The sequence below is a fragment of the Durio zibethinus genome, chromosome 23, assembly GCF_047325235.1.
Source record: "Durio zibethinus cultivar Kanyao isolate XHJ-2024 chromosome 23, ASM4732523v1, whole genome shotgun sequence".
In the NCBI taxonomy this organism is placed as follows: Eukaryota; Viridiplantae; Streptophyta; class Magnoliopsida; order Malvales; family Malvaceae; genus Durio; species Durio zibethinus.
In genome coordinates this window covers 17,889,935-17,908,262 of record NC_143184.1, presented here as the reverse complement: position 1 = coordinate 17,908,262, position 18,328 = coordinate 17,889,935, and the positions used below count along the sequence as shown (strand labels likewise).

At 35.2% G+C, this 18,328-nt stretch overlaps 1 protein-coding gene across 12 annotated transcripts in view; it reads left to right on the top strand.

Annotated features, from left to right (window-relative positions):
- Nucleotides 1-18,328, top strand: part of SWEETIE (HEAT repeat-containing protein) — a 41,451-nt gene that overhangs the window by 12,653 nt on the left and 10,470 nt on the right. For 7 of the 12 annotated variants that reach the window (XR_016332342.1, XM_022916348.2, XM_022916344.2 and 4 more), the window contains exons 13-31: nucleotides 2,497-2,600; nucleotides 2,761-2,893; nucleotides 3,028-3,134; nucleotides 4,304-4,414; nucleotides 4,563-4,730; nucleotides 4,888-4,995; nucleotides 5,193-5,286; nucleotides 10,154-10,222; nucleotides 10,368-10,490; nucleotides 10,568-10,636; nucleotides 10,723-10,827; nucleotides 11,100-11,188; nucleotides 12,514-12,670; nucleotides 13,171-13,320; nucleotides 13,461-13,510; nucleotides 13,657-13,756; nucleotides 13,847-13,903; nucleotides 14,023-14,090; nucleotides 15,414-15,507. Coding sequence is in view for 11 of the 12 variants with exons in the window: in XM_022916348.2 (XP_022772083.1) it covers nucleotides 2,497-2,600; nucleotides 2,761-2,893; nucleotides 3,028-3,134; nucleotides 4,304-4,414; nucleotides 4,563-4,730; nucleotides 4,888-4,995; nucleotides 5,193-5,286; nucleotides 10,154-10,222; nucleotides 10,368-10,490; nucleotides 10,568-10,636; nucleotides 10,723-10,827; nucleotides 11,100-11,188; nucleotides 12,514-12,670; nucleotides 13,171-13,320; nucleotides 13,461-13,510; nucleotides 13,657-13,756; nucleotides 13,847-13,903; nucleotides 14,023-14,090; nucleotides 15,414-15,507 (1,956 nt within the window). In the remaining variant the exon portion in view is untranslated. The remainder of the gene's footprint in view (nucleotides 1-2,496; nucleotides 2,601-2,760; nucleotides 2,894-3,027; nucleotides 3,135-4,303; nucleotides 4,415-4,562; nucleotides 4,731-4,887; nucleotides 4,996-5,192; nucleotides 5,287-10,153; nucleotides 10,223-10,367; nucleotides 10,491-10,567; nucleotides 10,637-10,722; nucleotides 10,828-11,099; nucleotides 11,189-12,513; nucleotides 12,671-13,170; nucleotides 13,321-13,460; nucleotides 13,511-13,656; nucleotides 13,757-13,846; nucleotides 13,904-14,022; nucleotides 14,091-15,413; nucleotides 15,508-18,328) is intronic. The other 5 variants (XM_089752163.1, XM_022916345.2, XM_089752166.1 and 2 more) reach the window with 1 other exon arrangement.

Below are 18,328 nucleotides of genomic sequence, written 5' to 3'. Positions count from 1 at the left end.
AATATGGCTAGAATGATCAATTTAACATAGCATTATTTTGTTCTACTTCAATAGATGGTCATTGTTATCTCATTGTTGCACGCAATGTTTCTACATCTAAAATGATCATGTATCAATAACCTAGTTTTGGAATTCTGAAATTGCTGCTTAGTATTTTGCTAACCAGTTGCATGTAGAGGATGTAAATTTGTAACAAGAATCTAATATTTTATGCATTGTGATGCACCATGACTGTGGTTTTATGTTGATAAACATATGTTATCTCATCTTCTAAATTCAAATACAGCTATCCTCCTGTCACATATCTTCATTTTGAAAACTAACTTGGTACTCATTAGGATGGAATGACATATGATCTTTCATATATAACCAGACATTTTCTAACTTTTAAGGTTCTTAGGATATTAGTTGTGTTCATGTCTATTAGCTCTGTGGTTCTCTTTTGGTTGAAGGTATCCACGGCATTGATTAGGATTAATTATTTGTTGTTAAACCTTGGTGATAATTGCAACTGAAAAGAAAAAAAGCTGGAATTGAAATAATTTAACATCCTTCTTTGTTTTTGAAAGTGTGATGTATATTGATTACAACAAATAAGGTTGCTGCATGGTGGTAGGACCATGAATAAAACATAAGTTTACCTTAGCATGATACCATGCTAGCATGTTTTTCTGATTTTATTTATTGTATTATTTCTATTAGTTATTACTGGCTGTTATTGTGCATAATGTCTGAAGGTCAGCAAGTACCCCCAAATTTTGAGGAAAAATTATCCCCACTTCTTGTCTCTAATAAAGCTTTTACAAAGTTTCATTGTAAAAAAGAACTCGTGTCAGCTAACTCTAAGCTTCCTGGGTTCCAACTCTCTCATCTTTCCCTTTCACTCTTGTCCTTTTCTATTTGTCTCTGCAGTTATTTCTTTTTCTTTAATTAAGCAACAAGAGAAAACTCTTGCTCTTGGTGGTTTTAACTAATTTGAGTTGTAAGTCACTATATTGTTAGAGAGAGGAAGGAAAATATTTTCCCAATGCTTAAAACCTTTTGTTGATGAAAAATACAAAAAAATGTGATACATACCTTGTCCAATAGATATACTATTTTAGGTGAGTATCAGAGTGTAAATTGGTTTTTTTATGTGAAAAGAGGAGTGTTTTTCTCTACCTGTTTTGCAACTCTTTGTAAGCTATTTTATTAATGCTCTTCTTTTTGTGAGCTATCCTCCAACCAATGGGAAGTTACAGTTTTTTTCATAATATTGATTCTTTTCTTTTTTATCCTTTTCTGTTTCTCCATTTGCTCATTATTGGGGGCCAGTGTAGTGGGTGCCGCATTGACCACCCATCTAAATGGTGCTATGCTGTTACTGTTAAACTTTGATTTTCTTTTTTGTTTTTCACATAGTTAAAGATATGTATGGAGGAGTTGTAATGAATGTGAGGATGTTTGGGGGCTTGACTTATAGCTTTCTCATTACCTCAGGATTGCATCAAGGCTCAATAGAGTCCATTTCTTTTTGCATTAGTTATAGATGTGCTTACTGTACATATCCAAGACAAGGTGCCATGGTGTATGTTATTTGCTTATAATATAATCTTAGTTGCTGAAACTAGTGATGATCTTAATGCAAAATTAGAATTATGGAGGCATACGCTAGAGTCTCAAGGCTTTATATTGAGTAGATCTAAAACTGAATATATCGAATGTAAGTTTAGTAGTAATAGGGAAGCAAGTGCTAGTGTGATTAAGTTAGATGGTGATGTATTACCAAAGAGTTGTCATTTTCGACATTTAGGATTAATTATTCAAAGCAATGCTGAGATAGAAAGGGATGTAAATCATAGGAATCAAGCAGGATGGATGAGGTGGCGAAGTGCGTCGGATGTGTTGTGTGATTGCTACATGCCTTTAAAGTTAAAGGCGAAGTTGTATAAAACAACTGTAAGGCCTGCATTGTTATATGGGATTTAGTGTTGGGCTGTCAAGAAACAACATAAGAAGAAAATGAGTGCAGCTAAGATGAGGATGCTTGGCTGTGTGGTAAGACTAGAAGAGACAAAATCAGAAATGAAGAGATTCGGGGAAAATTAGGGGTAGTTCGAATTGAGGGAAAGATGAGAGAAGGCCGTTTGAGATGGTTTGAACATGTGAACCGTCAGCCTATCGGTGCACCAGTTAGGAGAAATGAGCTCTTGGACTTGGGAGAGACTAAAACTTCTAGAGGTAGACCACGAAAAACGTGGATGTAAGTAATAAGAAATGATATGAGGGTTAAGGAAGTAGATGAAAATGTTGTTTTTGATAGAAATGAGTGGCTTAAGAAGATTCAAAACTACAACCTAACATGATTCCTTTTTTTGGCCTTTCATATAGTCGACTCCAGAGTTATGGGATATAAGGCTTAGTTTGTTGTTGTTTTCTGTTTTTCACATATTGCAATTTTTTTGGGGGATCATTTTAAAATGTATTTTATTAAGTATTATAGTCCATTGTGTTCAGGGAAGCAATTTGCAAGTTGAGCTTGATTCTTTGCATGGGCAAGCAATAGTTTTGGCTGCTTTAGTTTCCATTTCACGAAAATTACCTCTTGGTTATCCAGCCAGGTAATGTTCATTTATGACAGTATACTTTCTATGTTTTCCTAAATTGTCAAGTTATACTTCTTGAGGCATTGGTAAAAAATAAGATATTGACATCATTGTTTGGTTCCCACTCTTTTGGGTAAATTAACTTGGAAGTAAATTTTTGTGTTATTGCCCCTAGATTGCCCAAGTCAGTTCTTGAAGTTTCAAAGAAATTGCTGACAGAATCTAGTAGAAATGCTGTTACTGCCATGGTGGAAGAAGAAGCTGGTTGGTTACTGTTATCATCATTACTTTCTTCTATGCCGAAGGAGGTATAGAGTTATTTCAATGCCGGTCATTTTCTTCCTTTTTTTTTTTCTGTTTCCTTTTCCTTTCTGTTACCTGGATAAGTGTATAGTGATTTTCTGTAATTAGTATCTTATGAAACTATTTTTGATGCATGCAGGAGCTTGAGGATCAGGTGTTTGATATTCTCTCATTGTGGGCTGACCTTGTCAGTCACAACCCTGAAGATGTAATTAGACAAAGTGGAGATCTACAATCTAGGATATGGTAAGCCTGTGGATAAGTGTGGTACTGTATACTGGCTTATTTATTTGCTATGATTAGTTGGGACTCTTATGCTTGAGCTGTACCTCATGGCTTTTATCCTTATTACTCTTAATAGTTTGATGCTAACCCAGATTTTACTATGGTAGCTTGTCAGACTATCATCAGATAAAGTAACAAACTCATATTATAGTAATATGTTTCGTTGCAATATACTTCATTACTTTGTCCCTAATAGATTTTATTTTATACTTAATTAGGTTATTTTTAATCTTCAAATGCCTAGAAAGAGTGAAAAATTAGAAAGAAAATAAAACCATAAGTTACAAAATTTGATGTCCAATAAGAAAACAGGTCATTATTTTGAGAATTGAAAGGAGACAAGAACATTAAATTTGGGAGAAGCTATAGCTATCCTGATTGTTAACTATATCATGAGAAGACTTCTCTAAGAATGCTTTAGGCTTTGAAGTGTGAGCATCAACATGGTGGTATATGGCTTGCTCCAGTTGGTTAGGGTTAGGTTAGATTTGCAGTAAAGCCTTTCTTTCTTTTTCCATTTCTAGATTAATCTGACAAGGAGTTAAGTATCTGGCTATATGTGTCCAGAATTCGAAAAATATAATTTCTTTCTAATTTGAAGTATCACCAATTACAAGAGTCTTGATACTATTAGGTTTTGACATTTAGCTAGAATTTGGAATTCTTGAAACTTTGCCATCCCACCCAACACTAGCTCTTCCTTATGTTCTTCTTGCAGCTTTTGAGATTTTACTTCTTGTTTTGGTTTCATTCACCCCTATTTTTGGGCTCATCGTTTGCTGTCAGGCTCGTGATTGGCAGCCTTCGTGGGACATATAAAAATTGTTATAAAATAGAAAGAAGAAAAACTTGGGGCCAACTTGGCAGGGTGATGAAACTTTTTGCTGTTCCGTCACCTGTTTTATCCTAAAGAATCTGAATGAAATTCATTCCATCATGTCACTTGTACAGGATTCACTGACTCTCCTTTTCCTTCTTTTTGTTTTCTTTTTTGAATGAGAAATGTATTCATTCAACTATTCTTAAATGATAGATTATTATTTTTATTGTAAGGTATATTATTATGGTTTTTCCTATGGATAACTCAATGCATAATTGGTTATTATCTTTTTCTCCCCTTCCTTTTCTAGTGTGTGGTCTGCAGCAATTGATGCACTTACATCGTTTGTACGATGCTTTGTTTCATCCAATTTGACAACTAGTGGGATTTTACTTCAACCAGTGATGCTATATCTCAATAGGTGTGGTATAATATGTTATTTTTTGTCCAACAAATCCCTCATCCCCACTTTTATCTGATTCTAGTATAACGTATTATTATAGTGTGGAATTTGAGTTCTTTTGTGCTACACATACGGAAAAAAATTTATAATATCCATTGCAAAGCAGGGCTTTGTCCTATATCTCTCTGTTGGCAGCCAAAGAACAACCAAATATTAAGCCTGCAATGGACATATTCATCATCAGAACATTAATGGCCTACCAATCCCTCCCTGATCCTATGGCCTATAAGAGTGACCATTCTCGGATTATTCAACTATGCACAATTCCCTATAGGTAATTATCACTCAACTCTTATGCCATGTTACTTATTTTCACCCCATCTTTTCACTCTTATTTTTTTTGAAATGATGAAAATTTAGATATCATTTTCTGTTGATAACATGAATGATTGATTTGGCTGTTTGGTCCTTTATTTTGTTCTATGACAAAGAAATGCTTCTGGATGCGAGGAAAGCTCATGCTTGAGGTTCCTGTTAGACAAAAGAGATGCATGGTTGGGCCCTTGGATTCCTGGCAGGTGTCTGAATTTTTTCTTTTTGTGAGAATTTTTCTTTTTTGTTAAACTTTTTCAGCTATTGTAGTATCTGTCGGTTAAGCTTCTTCACATCCTTTCAACGTTTTAGGTAGCTCGAGAATATGTAATTTTGTATCTATTTTTACCTTCAGCATTTTTTTGAGTTGAATTTATTTATTCATTTTGAAAATTTAAGAGTTTTCCTCCTTGTCTTTTTTCAGGGACTGGTTTGAAGATGAACTTCGTGCATTTCAAGGTGGAAAAGATGGGCTCATGCCTTGTGTATGGGATAATGAATTTTCGAGTTTTCCTCAGGTAATTAGTTATTTTTTTGTGCCTCAGCTTTGGTAATTAGGGAGTGCTGAGATCATTTTGATAGGAGCAGAGAAAGTATGCAATGTATTCGTCCTCTGTATCCTTTGTTTCCATCTGCTACCATCTTCTGTTTGTGATCCACATGGTAAAGAATCTTAGCTCATATATCTATTATGGCTTGCAAGCTTCAGTGCGTACTGTTTCTGCTACCTTCTTGTATGATACCTTATTTTTTACCTCTTCATTAATTGCTTCTTCTTTTTGGCTATGTCATTATGATAGTATGATACCCTAGTTTTCTGGGAATGCTCTTTAATTAATAGAATGGTTGGAAGTAAGCAGAAAACAACACCCCATAGCTTGAGCTTCTAAAGAATTTAGTAGTCCTTCAGACTTTCTTTTGCATTGGAAATCTTAATCTCTCAAACCTCCCCTCTCTGCTTTAATTTTCCAATTATGCAGCAGAGAAAATTTTTTCTTTCTTAATTATTGTAGAAAACTTAAAGAACAATTGTCTTTATTTCTTCTTATTCAATCTACAATGAAGGAGTACATCTAAATAAATAGGAACAATGAAGTTCCTTATTAGGAAACAACTTGCATGAAACAGAAAATAAAAAATAATAAAAGGAAGGAAAATTATTCTATTATAGAATAGAAACAAATCCCTAAAAACTTAACAATCAGAATAGTTGACTAAATTAGAAGAGTAAATGAGAAATATTCCCAAAATAAATTAGGAAATCAAGCTGCACTAATTTAAGAGAATCGGATCTGCACTAATGTAGGAGAATCAGAGTTCTACACTCCCCTTCAAGTTTGGTTATGAATGTTAATCATACTCAACTTGGATTTCAAGCCATAAAAAATGCTTCTAGGAAGAGCTTTAGTTAGAATATCTGCAATTTGTGAATTTGTAGAGGTATAGGCCAGTTTGACTGACCCATTTTCTATCTTTTCCTTTATGAAATGTTAGTCTAGCTCTATGTGCTTGGTCCTATCATGATAAACAGGATTTTTGGCAATACTTATGGTAGCCTTATTGTCTCAAAACAGTGTTATAGATGTCACAGTTTGAACTTTTAATTCTCCAAGTAACCTCATCAGCCAAATTCCTTCACAAATACCATGGGACATTGCTCTAAACTCAGCCTCAGCACTGCTTCTAGATGCAACAGCTTGCTTTTTACTTCTTCAAGTGACCAAATTTCCCCAAACATAAGTGCAATATCCAGTAGTGGACCTTCTATCCGTTACTGATCCAGCCCAGTCAACATCTGTGTACACCTCGACCGCCCTGTCCATTAACTTCTTAAAATATAGACCTCCATCAGGACTCTTCTTTAAGTACTGTAGGATGCAATAAACAGCCTTAAGATGCTCATTGGTTGGATTATTCATGTATCCACTCACCATTCCTACTGCAAACCCGATATTAGGTCGTGTGTGGGAGAGGTAAATAAGCTTCCCAACTAGTCTTTGGTATCGCCCTTTGTCAGTGAGAGAGTTTCCATTTTCACTTCTAATTTTATTAGTTGAGTCCATGGGCTTATCGGCAGGTTTGCATCCAATCATGCCGGTTTCTTTGAGTAGATCAAGTACATACTTACGTTGAGACACTGATATTTCATTCTTAGACTGAGCCACTTCCATCCTAAGGAAATATTTAAGGAATCCCAAGTCCTTTATTTCAAACTCCTTTGCAAGGAGTTTCTTCAAATCATCTATTCCTTCCTTGTGGTCTCCGGTGATTATGATATCATCTGCATAAACAATAAGAATAACTCTTTTTCCTTCATTAGTGAACTTAAAAACATAGTATGATCAGATTGACATTGAAGGAATCCATACCTCTTCATTTCCTTGGTCAACCTTCAAACCAAGCCAGAGGAGATTGTTTAAGTCCATACAAAGATTTCCGAAGTTTGCACACTTTGCCCATGTTCTCTTGCCTTTCGAAACCAGGGGAAATTTCCATGTAGACATCCTTTTCCAAGTCACCATTTAAGAATGCATTCTTGATATCAAGTTGGTGGAGAGGCCAATCCAGGTTGGTTGCTAGTGACAATAGAACTTTAATTGAATTGAGCTTGGGTACGGGAGCAAATGTCTCCTTATAGTCTATCCCATAGGATTGAGTGAATCCCTTTGCAACAAGTCTAGCTTTGAACTTGTTTATACTTCCATCTGCATTGTGCTTCATTGTGAAAATCTACTTACATCCAATCGGGTTTTTTCCTTTGGGCAAATTTGAAATTTCCTATGTCCCATTTTTCCCTAGTGCCTTGATTTCTTGAAGTACTGCTGCCTTCCAATCTGGTTCATTGAGGGCTTCCTAAATATTTTTTGAAATTTGCACATAGTCAAGGTTAGTAGTAAAGTGTCGAAAGTTTGGATTTAACCTAGTCATATGAGATGTACTTGCAGATAGGGTACCGGGTGCATGATCTCACACCTTTTCTTAATGCAATAGGAATGTCAAGGTCACTAGTTGGCTCACAAGTTTCAGTTTCAGATTCAGTAGGGACATTACCTGTGTTGGTTTCAGGTTCTTGGAGACTCTAATTAGGTTGATTTTTAGTGTTGGGCTGTGTACGGTTGTCTAGTTCTTCCTGTGGTTTTTGCTTCCTTGAGTAGACTATAAGTTTTGTTTTTTTGTTTTGATTTTTTTTTTTTTTTGCATAACCTTAGGGTTTGTAGAGTCGAGTTGTTTGAATAGGTTGGGTTTCAGAATTTGCATGGCTGATAGGTTGGGTAGGTTGAGATTCTAGTTTTGAAGGGGCTGGTTGGGAATCTGGTTTTGAAGGGGTTGGCTGGGAAATTGGCAAGTCAATAGCTAAGAATTGATATTCCTGAGTAGTATTCTCCCCCTGAATATCATTCTTGCTGTAGTATGGAGGATTCTCAAAGAAGGTGACATCTATAGAGCTATAGAATTTTTTTTGTGATGGGTGAGTAACACCTGTAGCCCTTTTGGTTTGGGGAATAACCAAGGAATATACATTTTAAGGCTTTGGGAGCAAGCTTGCTGCGGTTTTGTTGGCTAATATGAACAAAGGCAATGTAGCCAAAGAGTTTGATGGGAATGGAAGAGATCAATCGAGTTTGTGGGTAGGAAGCAAGGAAGTTTGACAAGGTGTTTTAAAGCCAATAACTCGAGAAGGCATTCGGTTAACCAAATAGGTTGCAGTGAGGATAGCTTCTCGCCAAAAATATTTAGGCACATTGGAGCTCAACAAGAGGGATCTGATCACTTCTATTAAATGTCTGTTTTTGCGTTCGGCAACCCCATTTTGTTGTGGAGTGTCAATGCAAGAGCTTTGATGGATAATGCCATGATTGGTGAGGTAAGGGCCGAGAACAGAGTTGAAGTATTCCCTTCCATTGTCAGTTTTTAGGACTTGGATTTTGGCTTGGAATTGGGTTTGTACCATGCTATTGAAGTTTTGAAAGATTTGGCTAACCTTGGATTTTTCTTTCGTAAGGAATACCCAAGTGAGTCGAGTATGATAATTGATGAATGTAACAAATCACCTAGAACTTGTGATATTGTTAACTCTTGATGGGCTCCAAATGTTACTTTGAATCATTGAGAAAGGTTGAGATGATTTATAAGAAACGCTAGGGTAGGTATTTTGAATGTGCTTGGAAAGTTGACAAATTTCATATTGAAAATATTTAGAGATGTTATTGAATAATGAGGGAAATAGCCTTTTCAGGTATGAAATATTTGGATGTCCTAATTTATAATGTCATAACATGATAAGGTCATCCTTACTAGTCTTAGGGGCTCAGGCTGTTAAAGAGTTTTGTGGTCTCTCAAGTGCATCATCTTGTAGAAGGTAGAGCTCTGCACACATCCTAGCACTACCAATAATCCTCCCCGAGCCCAATTCCTGAAATTCACACAAGTTAGGAAAAAATTTAGTGACACAACATCTACCTTCGTAAGCTTACTAATGGAAAGTAGGTTACAGCTTAAATTAGGGACATGGAGGACAAAGTCGAGTGTTATATCTTTCGAAACTATAATAGAACCTGTTCCTGCCACCTTTAAGAGAGAGCCATCAACAATTTTTATAGCAAAACTAAGGTCTGTATGTGTTGAATAAGGATGCATCTCCAGTCATGTGATCTGATGCTCCTGAATCCAAGATTGTGTATTTCCCCATTGAACACTTCAGGCATTTAAGAAATTACCTTTTTGTGCTAGTAAACTAGTTCCAAAAGTTCCAGACTTGTTTTGAAGGGTTTGTTGGAGCATCACCTCTTTGTGACTTTCCTCATGCCATATCTCTGAAGAAGAGTTCTCACTCCTGCTAGCCATAATGAAAACTCGTGTGGTTACAATCTAATGGTTCAGGCCGACTTGCTCTGATACCATGTAGAAAACTTAAAGAACAATTTTCCTTATTTCTTTTTATTCAATCTGCAATGAAGGAGTACATCTAAATAAATAGGAATAGTGAAGTTCCTTATTAGGAAACAACTTACATGAAATATAAAATAAAAAATAATAAAAGGAAGGAAAGTTATTCTATTCTAGAATAGAAATAAATCCTTAAAACCTTGACAATCAGAATAGTTGATTAAATCAGAAGAGTAAATGAGAAATATTCTCAAAATAAATTAGGAAATCAAGCTGCACCAATGTAGGAGAATCAGATTTCTACAATTATTCAACCTGTATGACTATCTTTTTGAATATAACTTATGAATCATGCTTATGTACAAGCAATTTTTTGTTTTCAGACTAAGCTTTTACTTTTCCTTCAATTAAGATGGCCTACATGTTTTCTCCATCAGCAGTGATTTAATACTTGCTAACATTGTTTTGGGTGTTTTTTCAATTTAATTTTTTGGGTAGCCGGAGACCATAAACAAGATGTTGGTGAATCAAATGCTTCTATGCTTTGGAATCATATTTGCTGCTCAGGCAAGATTATACTAAGTTTTTTGGTGTTTACTTTTCTTTGTTTCAGTTAAAATTATACTATCGTTTGGTGTTTTATTTTATTTGTTTCACTTGAAACTCTGGTTCTTCAAATTATTTCAACATAAGTTGGACTGTCAAATGGCAGGATAGTGGTGGTATGCTGTCACTTCTTGGAATGATGGACCAGTGTCTAAAAGCTGGGAAAAAGCAACCATGGCATGCTGCAAGCATAACCAACATATGTGTGGGGTTACTTGCTGGGTTGAAGGTGCTTGCTATTCTTGTATGTTATGTGTAGAAAACACTTTTTGGGGATATGACCTTAGATATATTAACTAACCTCAGGCTTTGCTGGCATTACGTCTGCACTCATTGGAGTTAGAGATATTAAATTTGGCTCAAGCTATTTTTAAGGTACAAATCTCTTGTCAGAAATACTGATTTTGATTGCATTGTTGAGCGTTGGTTCCATTTTGTTGTGCCTTGTTTTGATTTGATAGGGTATACTAATGGAGGGGGACATTTGTGCATCACAACGTAGGGCATCATCAGAGGGTCTTGGTCTTTTAGCTCGCCTTGGAAATGATATCTTTACAGCCAGGATGGTCAGTTCTTTATTGTGATATTCATGCCATGTTTTGCTGTATTCTTTTGTTAAAAGTGAGATACTGAGAACATTGCATTTGATTTTTTTTTTTTTTTTGGCCAATAAGAAAAGCTTTTGACTTTAGTAACACCTAATACTCACAGTTGCCAAAATTGTAGGACTCATTGAATTGTTCAATCTAATTGGATTCAGTAGCCTTTTGATTTGACTTGAATGTTAGAGGATGAAAGTAACTAAGCAATTAATTGGTTTATTTTTGTTGATATGCAGACTCGATTGTTGCTTGGAGAGCTAAATGGTATAACAGATTCAAATTATGCTGGCTCAATTGCCCTTTCCCTTGGATGTATTCATCACAGGTGAAATATAAAAACGTTTTGCCTTTGTTCTTTGTATCTGTTCCTTATAGAACTTTGTCTCAATCATTATTTTCATACGCTTGGTAGCGTTTTGATTGCAAACGAGTGTTTTTATGTCTGAGTTCTTTGTCCAAAAAGTGGGTTGTAGGTTCTAACTGAAAAGTGAAGATAGGTGTAAGGTTTATTTGTTTAATTTTAAATTTATCATCCACAAAATAAAATTTTAATGGAAGTGGGCACTGGGCAGTGGACTCAAAGTGAAATTCTCAAGGAGACAATGGCTCTAATTTAAAGAGTATAAAATTTAAATTTTTATATCTAACCGAGTTTAAATTTTTTGAACTGCAATTTTTTTTTTTTTTGAAAATTTTGAGATTGTACTAGAAAGTCATTGGGTTACAAAATATGATCTGGATGAGATCCCAAATTATGCACATAGGGTTGAACGTGACTTGATTTTGAGGGAAGGCAAACTTATAGCTCTAGGGTTGCTTTTTCGGATTGGCTTGTTAGAAACTCTTGTTTTCAAGTCTGGTTAATTCCACTTTTAGCCCCATTATTATTTTTTATCTCAGCTCCACTAATAATTCTTGGAGTATATTTGTTATTGTTTCACAGTTCTTTTTTTCTTCAATTGAGTCCCTACTACTGATTTTAAATTGTATTATGTTACAAAAACTTCCATTAATCATTAAATTTAATCATCTTAATTTGCTTGATTTCTTGTTGTCAATTTGGAAGTCTAGTGTATTAGCATTGTATGGTCTAACTTCATTTAATCCAATGTTAGTAATCAATTTATGGTTCCTATTGAATCCAAATTAAGGTTTTACAATTGAATGTCAGTCGCTGCATCCGTTGGGGCGTGAAAGAATAACGATGTATTGCACAATACCTTTGCTGGTGGTGATAGTGTTTAATGGATGCCTAAAATGAGGTTCATGCTTAGCTTTGTCAACTTGGTTGCTACCTATATTGTGGGAATTAGTGATTTGATTTTTGTATAATGGTTCAAGTTCAGAAATTGTTTTGCTTGTGGTAAAACTGTTTAATGAGTTGCATTATCTGTGGTTTAGCTTGTTAGAAACTGTTTTAGTTTTTCATTTCTTGTTTGAAGTGGTTTCCTTTATTAATCATCACTTGGGGTATTGCCACATTTCACAGTTGTTTCCATTTTGTACTTTAGATAGAATGCCATAGTTAGAGGCTTGTTAATCTTATTTTACCATTTTTTATTATCTTTGATGACGGTTTATGTGGAAGTTTGCAATATCTTAAATATAGAGGGGTTTATGCTCTTACTCAATTTTTTAGCTTTGTTGCAGTGCTGGAGGGATGGCACTTTCAACTTTAGTGCCTACAACTGTAAGCTCAATTTCTTTGCTGGCTAAAAGTGCAATCCCTGGCTTACAGATCTGGTCTTTGCATGGACTTCTTTTGACTATTGAAGCTGCTGGCTTGTCCTTTGTATCTCATGTCCAGGTAATCAAATTCATGACTCTTGATTCTTGAGTGACTCCAAAAAAGCAGATATTGATGGGAACCCGTGCCGTTTGCAATATCTTTTACCCATAGTTTAGGAGGTGTCTTAGAGTTAGGTGTGGTAATATTTGTTGAAAGCCTCAGTGTACGAAAACCTCTTAAACTATTTTTTTATATACGTTTTGATTGAAGCATGAAATTTCTTGCCCTTACATATGTTTTAGGTTGTTTATTGCCCCTTATTTTTTCCACACTTGTTAAATTCATTTGTTTTAGTTGTTAGTATCAGGCTGGACATGAAGCAGAGTATTAAGTTGTGTTATCCCAAATTGTGTAAATTTAAAGTCTGCTATGGCCTTGTATATTCATATTGGTCTATCCACCTATTTCCAATTGGTTTTAAATAGATGATTAGCAGTGGGATTTCGGCAGATATTTTCATTGATTCACAATGTTCTCTTGCTCTTCCCACATTGTTAGCTTTCCCTCTTAATTTGCAGGCAACACTTGGCCTTGCTTTGGAGATTTTGTTGTCTGAGGAGAATGGTAGGGTTGATCTCCAGCAAGGTGTGGGACGCCTTATAAATGCAATTGTTGCCGTTCTTGGCCCTGAGCTTGCCCCTGGTAGCATTTTCTTTTCACGCTGCAGGGTATTTTCATCTCTGAAATTCCGTTTTGATAGGGCTTACATTTTGGTAGACTACCGTATGCTTGAATTAGATCAGTACATAATTGCATCCCTCCATTTAATCTCGAACTTATGATGAACATATGATGAATTTTTTTTCAGTCTGTTGTTGCAGAGATTAGTTCCTCACAAGAAATAGCTACATTACTTGAGTATGTCCTGAAAATTTTCCTATATCTATGTTTGCTCTTTCAGTTTTCTACCGTGCATTCATTGCTTGGGTTGATTTAGACATTTGGTAGAATTTTATGTTCTACTTTCGTAATGGATGATAATTAATAGGCTATCAATCTTACAGGAGTGTTCGTTTTACACAACAGCTTGTCCTTTTTGCTCCACTTGCTGCTTCAGTGCACTCCCATGTCCAAACTCTTCTGCTAACTCTGTCATCAAGACAGGTGCTTTCCTCTTTACATGGATAGTTCTCAAGGAAATAGCTTAGGTTTTTTGTCCAATCTGCTATTAAAAACAGGTTTTCTTTGAAACAGCCTACATTAAGGCATCTTGCAGTCTCCACCCTACGACATCTCATTGAGAAAGACCCTGTGAGTAGTGAAGTCATGTGTCTCCCCATTTTTATATTTTCATTTGCTAATGCCTCGTCTCTTTTTTTGTTTTTTGTATTTTTTTATTTGAATTTTTGTGTTTATGGGATCCTTTGTAGGTTTCTATCATTGATGAACAAATAGAAGATAATCTATTTCAAATGCTAGATGAAGAAACTGATTCAGAGTATGTCAAGAATACCCATTTAAATATTAATTTGGTTTTTGATTATCAGAATTTTGAAATGGCATGAATGGTAGAGCCTATATTTTTCTAATGTTTGTAACGTGTTTATTTATGTTGTTTTCTTTTTCTTTGTTAGTATTCTCAACATGCTATTGCAATTTTCTTCTCTATCTACTTTTAAATGTGTTAATTGCTTTAAAAATGGTTTACTTTTCCTGTATTTTCCTCTCTTTATACCTTTTGTCTAACATGAGAGTTTAAGTTGGTTTCCCAATGAGTCGATCTTACATCTACATGTTTCGAATGAGTTGGACTCTTATTCAACTCAGGAACTTCCTTCATATTTATTCTCACTTATATGTTACATGTCTTCCATTAGCAAAGTTTCTGTTATTTCTCATTATCTTTTTTATTAATGAGATTTCCTTGTTATCATCTTTCCTGTTCATTGCATCTTTTTTTTTCAAGATATAGTTTGTTAACACATGCTGCAAGACAAAGAATATAGTATGCATAACATTCTAAATATCCATTGAATTTGCTATGAACTAGTTTTTCTCTTGAAGTAGCAAAATGAATAAGAGGGTCATATGAATGGACCGAAGAGAAAACCAGAGAACTTTGGTAGAAAGGATCTAGCCAGTGGCTTTTGATTTCTCTTCGGCGGTCTGTGGTCTTTGGTATGAGGTGATCACCCCAAATTCCAAGGTGATCTATAATCGGTGATTAAATCACCATTTGGTAGGAACTTGATGATCTTACATGACGATGATATTAGATGACCAAGATTGTTTAGATGATCTTAGATGACCAAGATTGTTTAGATGATTGCCTTGAAAGGTGATCTAAATCCCACCTGAAAGGGCAGAAAACTTTTTAACAGATGTGTTAATCTGTGAAATTGATCTATGAACCATTTTACCTTCTAAAATGTGCAAAAAAAGTGTACTGCGTTTGTAATGTGTCAGTTATTTTTATATAGTAAACTATTGCCCTCTCAAATATAAGGTGATAGTACCACTTTCAATCATCAAGCTGTGCCAATGATGCTGTTTGAAATTTCTCCTTTTGCTAGGAATAGAAAGATTATCTAGCTATTTGTTTTGTGTTGTGTATGTGAGCATGTGTCAATGGGTGAGCACATTTGCTTGTTTCATTTATTTATTCATGGTTTTGGACAAAGCAACAAGAAAAGAGGGTGGGCGGTTGGGAGGGGACAATAGTTAGTTTTCAATGCCATTGTAACATAGTATTTTCATTTATGTAAGGCTTCAGTTTTTGAGTTGCTTCATTTTCTTATTATTTTCTTTCTTTTTTTTGTAGGATAGGGAATTTAATCCATGGTACAATCATGCGACTTCTTTATGTATGTTGCCCTTCACGTCCTTCTCGTTGGATATCAATATGTCGTAACATGGTAAGTTCTTTGCTCTTCCAAATATTTTGCCATATCCAACCCAAAATGAATGCTATGCGTTTAATTGATGCAATATTTCTCTGCTGCATTAATATCTTCTGATACAGAACTATGTGTTGTTATCGTTGTTCTCCATGTTAAGGTTAAAGGGATGTTTGTCTGGTTCCAGAAGCACGATTACCAGATTTCTATTCATTTTCATTAGTTTTTTTAACCACTGATATTTATATTTCTGTCGATGCTTAAGGGGATTTTTAAATGCTTGTTTAATTTTATTCTTCTAATAACTTAGCTAATAGCAATTAAAATTCTATATCCATATTATCTAAGATATGAATACATATAACGGTTGTGAGATCCTCTTTAGAGTATTTTCTTCTTTCTGGAGGTTTTTCTTGGATGTTGATATAGATCTTGAAGATGTGTATGGAAAAGGTGTGTCATATTAGCATTTGAAGTAGGATGCCATGGGGTAGTCAATAGGCGGGTGTGGTTCATCTTGGTAAAGTTGATTGGTGCTATGGTGATATGCTTTTTCTTGTCAATTTTTTGCTTTTATTTTATTTTTTGGGCAACTTCATTGCCTCTCTTGTGGTCTCTCTCTCTCTCTGTCAGATGAATATCAATAATTAAGACAGAGGTTTCCTTTCTTCATGTAAGTACAAAAGAACTTAATAGGATTTTCCCTTATGTTTAGGATGAAAGATGGTACCATCCATTCAATCACCAATCCGGTGAGTAGTTACACAAACTAAAGCTTAGCAGATCATTGCAGTTTATCCTGATGTGAGGGACTAAATTAGTGCTACTATGCAATTTTTGTGTTAAATGCCTACAAGGTTCAGATGCTTTCCTGAGTCTTCACTACTTCATCAAGTGTTTGTTGGAGAGTTGATTTTGGTCATTTCTTCAGTTATTCAGGAAAACTTGGTATAGAGAAATTTTATTTTTCTATTGTAATTATAATATTCATTGCAAACTTATAGAATTGAATTATATCAATTTATGGATAGATGGAATTTACTAACCTGAGATTGGTTGTGGTTGTATTTTGAAGCCATTTTTTGAGTTTTGTCCTATTGGCATTCTCCTCCAACTCTGCTTGGTGCTATCTCTGGCTGCAAGTCCGCACATTGTGGCTGCATGCTAATGGCATCTTTGTATATATACATAAGTTTGTCTAACACTGCTGGAGGAGAAAGATGCTTAAGGCACTCTGATGCAATAACTGTATCCATTGTGATTGGTTTTCTATATCTGCATTTAATTGCTTGTAAAAGTTGTAATATAAATTAGGTTTTAAATAACTGGTGCTGTTGTAAATTTAGTGAAATTTGTTCAATGAATTTGGAAAAATTACTATAGTGGGTTAGCTAGGAAAGGAAACTTGAACTGTTAAGCTCATACCTGAGTTAGCAGTTACTTGATTTTATATGTTAGCTGTGCAAATTGTTAGCATAATCTAAACTGAGGTTGTCCTTGTTCATTTGTCAATTGTTGTCCCTGTTGAAAAATGCAGCTTTCTTAGATATTATTTGAACATTGGCTATCTGATGGTTTTTGATCAAGTGTCAGTAAGACTAAAAATCTGATGGCCTCTGATCAATTTTCAAGAGGATAAGAGCACTTTTCTGTGTTTTTGTTCTTCAAGTCTAATGGTAGGCTGGCTTAGAATGTGAATTTCTTGAGAAAAACAGAAGGTTGGGAACTGGAGGCTTTTTCTAAGTTCTTTTGAATTGCTCTGCAACAAGGTGGGGTTTTTCCTGGAAGATATGCACTAGATGGATTGGAGACTTAACAGTAGAAGATTCTTTGAGGGTGAAAATCTTGTATAGGAATTGATGAGGAGAATTCAAGAGTGGAGAAAATTTCCCTTGGAAAGCAGATTGGAGGACAAGCCATTACCAAGGTAGCCTTTTTTGCATAGGAAGCATTGTTAAGAATTTTGACCCTTGATAATCTTCAAAAAGGGGAAAAATTCATCCAAATACATGCTTTCTGAGTAAGGCTGCAGCTAAATCAGTCATCTCCATCTTTAAGTTATTCTTGGGCAAAAAAGATTTGGTTGCCTGATTTTGTGATGCCAATATCTCTTGGGTCTTAACAGGCTCTATGAGAAGGTATCATGGCTTGGAAGGGTGTATATTCTTGTACAGGTAGGAGAAAATTGATTAAGTTTACTGTACTCTCTTTTTTTTTTTCGGGGGGGGGGGGGGGGGCGTTTGTACGGAGGGATTGCTATAAAGTGCTTTTAAGAAAAAGTGGGTTGTTTGATTGGCAATGGTGCTTGGTGGTACAGAGTGCATTAGAATTTATTGTGTTGTGTACTGTAAAAATATTCCTTGTACTTGGCTTGCCCTTGAGCTAATTAGTGATTTTGTTTTATTCACTTATCAAAAAAGTGAGTCAAAGTTGGCAATATGTGGAACTTAAGTTGAACTTTCACTTTTGTCATCAGTTATTTCAGGCAATTGGTGCTTTAAAACAAAGTTGGGAGGGTGTAAGTCAGATGGCTTGGTTGTATGATATGTGAGGCATTTAGCCATATGTTTCTTAAGGCCTGAAAATGCCTTCTTCCAACATAGTATTACTTTCTTGTGGGAGGGATTTCTGTTAATCACAGGTTATGTGGTCCCTTTTGGAAACCAAAAAAAAAAAAAGAAATCTTTTTAGCCTGTGTAAGTTTTGGAGCCAAGTTTAAAGATTCTTGTCATGGAATAATGAGTTTGATGTTTGTTGAAAAAGGTAAAGAGAAACTTGTCTTGCATGTATATGCCCTCTTGTGGTATCCCATTGTGTTGAATGACGGTGTTTGCAAAGA